Source organism: Callorhinchus milii, unplaced genomic scaffold, assembly GCF_018977255.1.
Source record: "Callorhinchus milii isolate IMCB2004 unplaced genomic scaffold, IMCB_Cmil_1.0 Scaffold22, whole genome shotgun sequence".
In the NCBI taxonomy this organism is placed as follows: domain Eukaryota; kingdom Metazoa; phylum Chordata; class Chondrichthyes; order Chimaeriformes; family Callorhinchidae; genus Callorhinchus; species Callorhinchus milii.
Window position 1 is genome coordinate 7,566,120 of NW_024704763.1, and position 12,029 is coordinate 7,578,148.

At 41.0% G+C, this 12,029-nt stretch overlaps 1 protein-coding gene across 4 annotated transcripts in view; it reads right to left on the reverse strand.

Annotated features, from left to right (window-relative positions):
• nptnb (neuroplastin b) overlaps positions 1–12,029 on the reverse strand; it is a 99,372-nt gene that overhangs the window by 16,392 nt on the left and 70,951 nt on the right. For all 4 annotated transcript variants that reach the window (XM_007909378.2, XM_042342908.1, XM_042342907.1 and 1 more), the window contains 2 exons: positions 6,998–7,092; positions 3,006–3,139 (listed from right to left, as the gene is read on the reverse strand). In XM_007909378.2, coding sequence (XP_007907569.1) covers positions 3,006–3,139; positions 6,998–7,092 — 229 coding nt within the window. The remainder of the gene's footprint in view (positions 1–3,005; positions 3,140–6,997; positions 7,093–12,029) is intronic.

Genomic DNA, 12,029 nt, shown 5'->3' on the forward strand with positions numbered 1-12,029 from the left:
TTCATCCGTGGCTAACTAGAGAAAAGGCTTATAAAACTGTCAAGAAAAGCAGCAAATCTGAAGATTGGAAGAGTTTTAGAAACCAGCAAAAAAAACTAAAAAACTCATTAAGAGCGAGAAAAAGGAGTATGAGGGTAAGCTCGCTGGGAACTTTAAGCCTGATTGTAAAAGTTTTTACAAATACATTAAGAGGAATAGGCTGGTGAGGGTAAATGTAGGTCCACTTCAGTCAGAGACAGGAGAAGTTGTAATGGGGGATAAGGAGATGGCAGAGTCCCTAAATGGGTACTTTGCATCTGTCTTCATCCTAGAAGACACAAGTCTGCCAACAATAGAGATGCACCAAAGGGATAAGGACAGGGAGCAACTTAGGGAAATTTTCATTAGCAGAGAATTGGTGCTTGGGAAACTGTACTAAAAGCACTAAAAATCCCTGGTCCGGATGGCTTTTTGCATCCCAGGGTTTTAAAAGAGGGAGCTTATGAGATAGTGGAGGCCTTGTGTTTGATCTTTCAAAATTCCTTGGACTCTGGAACATGGATTGGAAGATTGCAAATGTCACACCACTATTTAAAAAAGGTGGAAAGGAAAATATGGGTAACTATAGGCCAGTTAGTCGCACATCAGTGATAGGAAGAAATTTAGAATCATTGATTAAGGATGTGGTAGTGTGGTATTTAGGGGAGCACAATATAATAAGCCAAGTCAACATGGCTTTACAAAAGGGAAGTCATGTTTGACAAATCTCAGTTTTTTGAGTAAACTAGATAAGTGAGAGACCTGAGTTCGATTCCCGGCAGGGCGAAACCTTGGGCAAGTTTCCTTACTCCACACGCCTAATAATAATCCCTCCAAAAAAACAAAAACAATAATAAATTGGTCATTTTCAATCTACGACTGTTTGTGGGACATTGCTGTGCGCAATTGGCTGCCGCGTTCGCCCACAAATATACAGTCAATTCACTTTACAGTGTGTTCTGTGAAGCGCTTTGGGATGTCCTCCTGACGTGAAAAGCGGTATATCAAATGCAAGGATTATTATTATTATTATTAAGGGTGAATCAGTGGATGTGGTCTATTTCGACTTCCAGAAAGCATTTGATAAGGTGCCGCATAAAAGATTAGTCCAAAAGATAAGGGCCCATGGAATTGGGGGGAGCATATTAACGTGGATTGGTGAATGGTTAACAGGTAGGAAATAAAGAGTAGGGATAAACGAGTCCTTTTCAGCTTGGCGGGATGTGGCTAGTGGAGTACCACAAGGATCAGTCCTTGGGCCTCAGCTATTTACCATCTACATCAACGATCTAGATGAGGACATCGAAGTTAACATATCTAAATTCGCGGATGACACAAAACTAGGAGGAAGTGTCAACACAGAGGATGACATTAAAAAAAATGCAGCGAGACATGGATAGGTTAGGTGATTGGGCAGGTAGGTGGCAGATGAAGTATAATGTAGGGAAGTGCGAAGTCATCCACCTAGGGAGAAAAAACAGTAGAGCGGGTTATTTTTTAGAAGGGGAGAGATTGAAATGTGTTAGCGTCCAGAGGGACTCGGGTGTCCTTGTACACCAATCACAGAAAGTTATTCTGCAGGTGCAGCAAGCAATTAGGAAGGCGAACGGTATGTTAGCATTCATTATGAAAGGATTAGAGTAGAAGAGTAGGGAAGTCTTGCTGCAACTGTATAGGGCCCTGGTGAGACCACACCTGAAATACTATGTGCAATTTTGGTATCGTTATTTAAGGATGTACTTGCCTTGGAGGGGGTGCAGCATAGATTTACTAGGTTAGTACCAGGGATGAAGGGGATGAGTTAGGAGGATAGGCTGACCAATTTGGGCCTATATTCTCTAGAATATAGAAGAATTAGAGGGGATCTTATAGAAACCTATAAGATCATCAAAGGGCATGATAGAGTAGATAGTGGGAGATTGTTTCCCCTGATTGGAGAAACTAAAACCAGGGGTCACAACCTTAAAATCAGAGGCAGCCCTTTCGCACTGAGTTGAGGAAGAACTTCTTCACTCAAAGGTGGTGAATGTATGGAACTCACTACCCCAAAGGGCTGTTGACACTCAGTCCTTGAACATATTCAAAACTGAGATAGATAGATTTCTTATTGCAAAAGGGATTAAGGGATATGGGGATAAGGCAGTGTTAGGTTATTAGCTGGAGTTAGATTAGAAGATCAGCCATGATTGAATGGCGGGGTAAACTCGAAGGGCCGAATGGCCTACTCCTGCTCCTACATGTTATGTTATGTTAGGGGGCAAGGCCATGGATGGCCTTGAAAGTGAGGATGAGGATCTTGAACTTAATCCTCTGGGGGATGGGGAGACAGTAGAGTCAGGCGAGGGTGGGAGTGATGGAGTCACCGAGCCTAGAGGGCGAGAGTACACAAGCTGCAGAGTTTTGGATGATCTGCAGCTTGTGAAGGGAAGAGTTGGGAAGGCCGATGAGGAGAGAGTTTCCGTAATCGAGCCTTGATGTAACGCATGCGTGGGTGAGGGTTTGGGCAGCCTGAGAGGTGAGCCAGTGGCGGAGTTTAGTAATGTTGCGGAGGTGGTGGTAGGCAGTGCTAGTCATAGTGCGGATGTAGGGGAGAAGGGACAGTTGAAGGTCAAATAAGACAACAAGGTTCCTGACTGGCTAAGTGAGGTTGAGTGTGCAGCCGTGGAGGTTGATGCTGCCAGCGTCCGAGGTGCGGAGGCTCTGGCGCGAGCTAATCAGGCGGGCCTTGGTCTTGCTGACGTTGAGTTGGACAAAGTTGTCTCTTGTCCAGGACTTGATGTCGGACAGGCAGTCGGTCAGGACGCCAGTAGTCCTGGAGTTGAGGGTAGAGGCAGAGAGATAGAGTTGGGTGTCATCTGCATGCACGCGGAAATTTACCCCATGTCTGCGGATGATGTTACCAAGGGGGAAGCATGAAGAGGGTGAAGAGGAGGGGATAAGATACTATATCAAATATAAGAATTATTATTTCAGCTTGGTGGACTCACCGCAAATTCTCCTTTCACCTTCTTACGCCAGGTCCACACAGGGTGAGGGTATCCCACCGATTTACAGTAAAGAAGAGCAATTTGGCCTTCGTTCTTATTCTCGCTCCTCTTGTGACCAATTATGTCAGGAGCCGCTGAAAATAAATACCTAATCATCAGCCAATATGTACAGAATTTATTTCAAGAAGGTAAAATCATTATTAATTCTTTTTCAGTTGAATCTTTCAGTTTTCAATCTCAGCTACTCTGCTGGTTTGGAGGATGTGTGGCCGACACCTAGAAGTGGATTTCAAACCACTAAAATCAATCAGGGGTTGTGTTTCCCATACGCTAACGGTGCTCCACAATCCTGGGATTTATAGAAGAGAATCCTGGGATTGGATTCAGGAAATTGGATTCAAACTGAGCCTCTGCAAAACTGCTAAAAGGCTTTTTCCCCCTCGTAATTTGAAGTGACCTTTGCAAGCCAGAAGCAATACTTCCACTTTTTTTAAAAAATCAGCAGCAATGTCACTTTCTGTCCAATGCTGCATTATTTTCCCTCTCTCTCCATCTCGTCTGCTGCCCACCCCCCCACCCTCCTCAGTTTTCTGAGGCAAGATTTGGAAATTGGGTCATTAAAATCACGAAATCCCCAGATTCAGAAAGAGCACTAGGTTTGTAACCCTAATTGCAATACCAGTGTGAGCATGATGCAAATGTGACTCTGGATCAAAACTAGAATATTCCTCAGATTTACATCACTTTAATCAAAAGTGATACCACATACAGCAATTGGATTTACTTCCAACACCATTGGTACTAAGGTGTGAGCTCCACAATGCTATCAAATGAAAAGCTCCAGACTTGTATCTAAGAGTGTGAAGCAGATTATTATGAATTGCTTTCCACGATATTGTACGAACTCCATTTCCACTAGAGTGAGGAAAATTCCAGCTCAGCAATATCGTTCCATCCATTCTGTGGAGCGTGTGGAGCGCTAATCATACCCGACCCAGGAACAGCTAGTCTCATTAACCAACGTACCATAAAAGACTCTGCTACTGAATAGCCTTGACCCCAAGGTTTGCATCAATCAGGAAACGTCACAACTAAATTAGGTGCTCAGCAACTGCTGCATCTGAAGTTAAAAGTTTCTGAAGCTTCACAAACAGAGATGGAAACACCCATCAGAAACCCTACAATTTACCAGATGCCATATTTCTGAACTAACAGGAACCTCTACTAAATGCTTGCTGTGGAATATAGTCCTAATCTATTGGTATCTCAGTTGGGCACCGAAAGTGGTCTTCATTACTAAGATGTTCACCTTCAAATTACAGTCACTATACAGTAAATCCTGGGAAGCTCCGAGATGTCCTCCCGATGTAAAAGGCTCTATGCGAAATTCAGAATTAATAATGATGATGGAGAAATTTGGTAAAAATGCACTAGCAGCATAAAAAACCTTTGTAACTTATATACTAACTATGAATGTGTCTGTTATTCATTACTTTTTCTTTCCAAAAACAATTAGTTAAAAATAGGCAATTTCAAAAACTGTAAATATCACCTCCAAACAAAAACCTAACCATAAAGATCTTTTCCAGCTATTTCTACGGCAACTTTTTTTTCCTCCAAGGAAGGAGCCTGAACTCTAATAAAACCGAGGTTAAACTGAGGTCCCGTCTGAGTGTTCAAGTGAATGTTAAAGATCCCACTTCACTATTAAAACAAAGGGAGGTTTTCTTAGTAGCCAATAATCCTCCAAATAAAATTGGTCATTCATTTCCTGTCTGTTTGTGGGTCATTGTGGTGCGCAAATCTGGCTGCCATATTTGCTATACAATAAAGAGTCACTTCCCTTTACAGCAAAAATGCTGTGTAGTGCTTTATAATGGCATTACATCAAATACAAGGATTATTATTGGTTTGAAATTCAAAGAAAATAGCTCTATGATCTGTGAAAATAAAGCTAGCATCAAGGTTGAACCAGATCGTCAGCGGTTTACAGTGAAACAAGGGGTGCAGTATTGCTAAATGGATCAGTGAAGTAGCCTTTGATGAACTCATGCTGAGCAGTATATATACTCTATGTTAAATCCTCAGTGCTTTTACCACTCTAAATCTATTTACTTTAGTACCCAGTAATTAACTCTTCGGAATGCTAATCATTTACATTTAACAACATGATCGCCCTTGTGAAATAAAACTTCAATCACTCTGTAAACACATAACATTTGAAATTAAACAGACTTTCGACAGAGAGACCACAATGATCTACAGCTCCCAGCATATCTTGGGCATGTTTCTATTTAAAAAAAGATTTTTTTCATCTATCAAATGAATTAAATGCATCAAGGGATTTAGGTACACATATTATCAAGAGTCGTTGAACCACAGTACGTCAGAAAAGAATTTGCTGCTCCTTATATGTACTTGAGAAGGGATTATGTAGACTCCTGCAACTGATTGGTATCACGATCAAGTTATATGTAACAGAACAGAATGAGAGTGCAGTGTGCGACATTAGACCAGATTGGTTGCAGACTATAGGAGAAAACTAAGAAAATAAAGTGATTGCTGGAATAATTAAAATAAAATGACTGTTGGAATGATTCTTTGCTCAACGATAGGTGAACACACACAGATACGCTCCAGCATCATCAGCTTGTGGTTTGGAAATCCCTTAATTGGGATAGTAAAACAAAAATAAATGTCCTTGGGCAGAATCAGTGAGAAAGTGAAAAACAGCTTTTCTATTAATAGTTCAGGCAACATTCACTGCCCGTCCTTGGCAATAACCATGCCTTTGATAATAACGCTGCTCACCTGAGTTCCTTAACAAATTAAACTGGCTAATTGGCTAGTAAAACAAATAAATATTTGGGAAAATTTAAAACAATTTTACCACTCTCGAGTTAAATGTGCTTTCTGCACTTTGCACCAATGTGTTAGTGCTAAAAAACCGAGCTCATTGGCATCATTTAGTAAATGAATACATCAAATTGTCCTGGCTCAGTAATATTGGCAAGTCAACTTTTGTTATCCAAAGCTTAAAAGGGCCTGTCATGCCTATGCTGCACAATACCAACAGTGAGGGGCCGAATACAACTACCAGCTCGCTGTATTTATCTTGTTTTTTAAAAAAATTATGGGCCGAGATCCCCCCATATGAAGTCAGTAAATAATTATAATCCTTGCATTTACTATAGCACCTTATCACATTCAGCTAAGGTGATTCAGATCATTGATGCTGAAAATATCCTCATGGCACCACAAGCATTGAGTTCTGTTTGATGCAGCAATATGACACCACGCATTTGATTCTATTCTCAGATTACAAAGGATAAAAACAGTTCTAGGTCATAGAGTATCAATAAAGCCATATTGAATTGCAGGACATGTGGGTATTAATGCCATTAAAAAGATTCATACATCACTGGTATTGTAAGAGAATAAGAGAAACCAGTGGAAAAGATCTTGTGCATCCCTAACATTTCATTTTTTCTTTTGTTTTCAGGATAGATAGTGTAGCACACGTGGAAGTGGATTACTTAAAAGTGACAACAATGGATTTGAAAGCCAGGGGACATTAAGGCGTTCGTCAGTAATGCAGAAACCGGATTCAACGGCTTAATATTCATCTACCATCTGTCATTCAGGGCTTCAAATTACAACCAGCATGAATGTGAAAACTGTGAAGGGCAAATGAAGGACAGGCATCTCCACAGCTAAACTAACTGGAAATACAAACGAGCAATAATGCAAAATAATGGCCAGCATTTTTTTATATAAAAGGTTCCTCTTCATCCTAACCAAGGCAAAGCAAATCATTTTGCAAAGTAAGTTTGTAAATACAGTAGAAAACCTTTCATTTCATAAATGAGGTAGGCAAAGATTAGGGACCAATAACACTAAATCATCACCAATTGACCAACACTAAACTGGTACAATAATTTTGAAAAATCCTCAGAAAGTTGGGCTCCTCAAAAGAACACAAGACTGCTTACCTTTGATTTCGATCGAGGCATTGGCTGAGGGGGACGTTTGAAAGGTGAACACACACAGATACTCCCCAGCAACATCAGCTCGAGCTTTGGAAATCCTGTAATTGGACAATAAAACAAAAATAAATGTCCTTGGGTAGAGACACTACAATATCCACCAAAATTAGTGGGAAAGTGAAAAACAGCTTTTCTATTTATAATTCAGACAACCGTCACTGTGAGTCCTTGGCAATAACCATGCCTTTGATAATAACAGTGCTCATCTGAATTCTTTAACAAATAAGATGCTTTGCAGATTGTGAAACCACATCAGTATTTGTGCCATGTTTAAATCCAACTCAAGCCATGTATTAACATTTGTTGCTATATTTAAGTTTGCTGTCAACATTTTCCAGGCTATGGCATAACTTGGTCTGTTTGAAACTTTTTTAAAAAAAACTGCCCACAAACAGGCAAGCAACAAAGAAATAAACACAGTTTTAGGTTAATTTACATTTTTCAATTTTAGGTCATCCCAACCAGGCCTTCATTACAACTAGGCTCGACTGTGCCAACACTCTGCTTGTCAGCCTTCCCAACTCTTCCCTCCACAAACTGCAGATCAACCAAAACTCTACAATTTGCATCCTCTCCCACACCAGGCTCCATAACCCCAACATATCCATCCTCACCCAGCTCCACTAGCTCCCTGTCCCTCAGAGGATCAAGTTCAAAATTCTCATTTTCGCCTTCAAGGTTCTCCATGGCCTTGTCTCCTCCTACCTCTCCAACCTGCTAACCCCTTATCAACCTGTCCGCTGCCTCCGCTCAGCAGGCTCTGGCCTGCTCCATGTCCCCCACTCGCCTAACAATTGGTAGACGGGCCTTCAGCCTCTCTGCCCCAACCATCGAGAACTCCATCCCACATTTTCTTTGCCTAGCTCCCCCCCTTGCCTCCTTCAAGACCCGCCTCAAGACCCTGCTTCGACCTTCGGCCACCCTCCTAACCCCCTACCCTGGACCTTCCCTGATCCCAACCCTTCCTGATCCCAACCCTTGCCAAAATCAATAACCCTAATCTCTGACTGATCAGCGCCTTGGGACGTGCTCCTGACATGAAAAGCGCTTTACAATACAAATGTAATTTTGTATTGTACCTCCAGGTTTTCAAAACTCAACAATGTGGGCAATTTATTCTTCTCAGTTTATTCTTTTCACAGAAACCAATAATCTTTAGATATGGCGTAGTCAATGATCCATCGTGTGGCACTGAAGACTAAGAAAGCTGCAGATTCTAGCCTTGGTCTGCGAGGAGTTAGTTAATCTGAGTCGGGATACCTTACCACTATAAGCCCACACCTACAGAAATAAAACAAAAGGACTCCTTGGTATGCACTGATCATACATGCTGGGAACAAGTGGGTGAGATGCTGTGTGCAGGATCGTGTTTAACTGTGTAGCTCACCATGACAGCACTGACTGAGTTTATACTACGTGGCTGAGGTACTTTGCCAACCTCCCAGCTTGCATTAAATCATGAATAACTACTTTCAAGAAAAGGGGAAGAAAAAAAAGGGAAAAAAAACGGCATTGCCACATTTCCACTTTGGAAGACGTCCCACTCTCAAATAGCATCATTAAGTGCACTGCCTACTAAACATAGGACAAAAATCTTCATAGTGTACATTACATAATGTTCCAACATTTATATTTAGGGAAGACATTAGTAAGCATTTTGTGACATTTTACAAGCCTTTGCAACAGACTTCTGCAACTGTCACTTGCAATGCAGTATTTCCATACTCCTCTAGGATATCAATCCCAATGTATCTTGAAGCCCATAAAATCTCCAACTGAAACAGTCCTAAAACCATACTGAGGACTTGGTAGGTAAATGTACTATATGAAGATTCCCATTTCAGCCTTGGGCTGCTGACTTAGCTTGTCCAAACCAGCCGCAGTCTGCGGGGGTGGGAGCGTGGAGAGAAGAAAAGGGAAATGGAGTCCTGTAGCTCAGTGGTTAGAGCACTCGCTTTGAAAGCGAGAGACCTGAGTTCAATTCCAGGCAGGTCAGGGCGAAACCTTGGGCAAGTTTCCTTACTCCACACACCTAATAATAATCCCTCCAAAACCAAAAACAATAATAAATTGGTCATTTTCAATCCACGACTGTTTGTGGGACATTGCTGTGCGCAATTGGCTGCCGCATTCGCCCACAAATATACAGTCAATTCACTTTACAGTGTGTTCTGTGAAGCGCTTTGGGACGTCCTCCCGACGTGAAAAGCGCTATATCAAATGCAAGGATTATTATTATTAAATGTTAATGATTACAATTGATCTCACTATACTTAGGCAGGGGATTTGAAAAGGACCAGCATCCCAGTTTGAGGTAGGTATGTCCTGAGATCAACGCCAAAGGGAGATGCTAGATGAACCAAGAAGAACAGGCACCACTTTGGGAGATAAAGGATGGCAGTTAATGCATGGGTAGCTATACCCCCAAATACACAGCAGCCAACCAAGGAGCAATTTTGACCTCTCCCTTCATTGTCAGGGTCTTCTCACTTGAAGAGGTTCAACAGTGGCACCAATTGACTTGCCCTCTGGGATTGTCTTACCTCCTCAGGTTAAAACTAAAAATACAACTAGAATTAATCTGCATCTACTTGACATTCGGGTTACTGACAACCTTGGTCATACTTCCCACTACCACTGAATTCTCACTTTGAGAGCTAATAACCTGGATTGCCAACTGCATGGGATCAGAGAGCATTAATCTCAGTTCAGATTTGGGACCTATAGGAATTCAGATCCAGTAGCATAAAGCAAAAAAGCCATTGGATTTTTTCTTGTTAACATTCTCTGTGGAGATATAAAAAAAGGTTACTCCATAGCCCACCTTCAATCATCATCGCTACCGACAAACCAGTTGTGCCGCTGCTCACACAAAATACATTCCGTTCTAGCTATACCTTTATCTTGCAAATGGAAAACCACCCTCATAGAGTTCAAAAAATAACTGAAATCAATAAGCCAATGTTTACACTACATAAAAATACCTGATGGTAGATAAACTCATGACTGTAAAAAATCTGAAGCACCTGGCTGCTTTCAGTTAGTGGGAAAAAGGGCTTGCACAATTTTCTGTTGCAAAAAATGTCTCCACAAAGTAAGTGTGAGGGACAAAATTAAATAGACCAAAGAAGCAAAGTTAAGTCCCATTCACCATTTGGTTTCCCTAGAAATCCCCCCAAAAGCTTGAAATAATCTTGGAAAGTGATCAGATTCTTTAAAAGAGCTATTTTGTCGGGAAAGGCACATTCCATATTTTTGCACACATTTATTTTACAATCCAGAATGGAGATGCTGAGGAAGAAAATTGTAATAATTTATAGAATGTAAAAATATTTAGTGTGGCATTGGACAGCTTAATATAACTTTAGATTTCTAAAATGCATTAAAAAAGGGTACTTTATTGTTAAACACCTTTAAATTTCCAAGAGACACCCCAAGAGTTTTCAATCAGTCATGGAAAGATGACTCAAGTGTGATTCAAGCCCGACTCATTAATATTGTAGGAGCATGAATCTCAATACTTTTTCTGCGGTGCCAGAAGCTTCAACACCATTTGCTATCTAATTCTCAGTTTATACTGCTAAAAATACAGTGAACACTCAGTAGAAATGCAGTAACGTAAAATCATAGAATCATATAGTACAGAAGGAGGCCATTCAGCCCATCGTGTCTGTGCCAGCTCTTTGAAAAGAGCTTCCAAATACCATTCCCCTGCTCTCTCCCCATAACCCTGCAAACTTGTTCTCGCCAAATAATTATCTAATTCTCTCATAAGAGCTGTTATCGAATCGGCTTCCCCCACCCTTTCACGCAATGCATTCCAGATCCGAACAACTCGCTGTGTAAAAAAAAATTCTCCTCACCTCTCCTTTTTTTTTAAAAACAACTATTTTAAACCGGTGCCCTCGGGTTACCGACCCACCCACCAGTGGAAATAGTTTCTCCCTATCAAATCCCCTCATAATTTTGAAAACTTTTATTAAGTCTACTTGTAACCTCCTCTGCTACAAGGAGAATAATCCTAGCTTCTCTAGCCTCTCCCGATAACTGAAGTCACTCATTTCTGGTACCATCCTGGTAAATGTCTTTGCACTCTCTCCAATGCCTTGATATCCTTCCTAAAGTGTAGTGCCCAGAACTGAACACAGTACTCTGGCTGAGGTCTATCCAGTGTTTTATAAAGGTTCATCATAACATTCATCAGGGTCATTCATTCAAATGTTTGAATCTTGAAATACTCAACATTGGAGAAAGTTACACAAATACTGGGCAGGCTAGCTTCAGTTTGGGATTTAGCCAGTTTGGCAGTAGCGACCATTTCCCGAGGATGCTTCCCCTTTGTTCAATATGAACATTATTCAAATTAGCAGGAAAGAACAGACAGATAATCATATTTGCACCTCCCACCTTCAGTTTTTCAAAACTGCACCAGAGTGGCAAAGGTGAGCCGAATTAATAGGGCAAGACACAAGTGATTTAGCCAATAATAGTTTCGCCCACAAAATACAGTCAATTCACTTTACAGTATATTCTGTGAAGCACTTTGAGACGTCTTAACAATGTGATAAGGCAATATATCAAATGCAAGGATTATTATTATTCATTTCTTCTAAAGGCTAGTTACAATAATCTCAACATGGGCTCAACACCATTTGATGAATCTCCTAAAGAAGGCTCCCCAATTTCTCCTTAGATTAAGCTCCCCAAAGATAATCAAGCAAATGATAAAATATCTAGCCATTGCTATACTTGTAGTAATTGTTCAGTTCACGTGGCTTGTCCTAAAAATTCAGGAAATTATACATTACTTATACTACGTTTCAAGACTCTCCTCTTCGACTATGTCTATGACCACCCTCCTACCCTCCCTTATCCCCACCTCCCATTCATCACGTTCCAAACCCTGACTATTCAGTGCCTTGGAACGTCCTCCCGACATGAAAGAGGCTATGCAAATGTAATTTTGCATTGTACATTA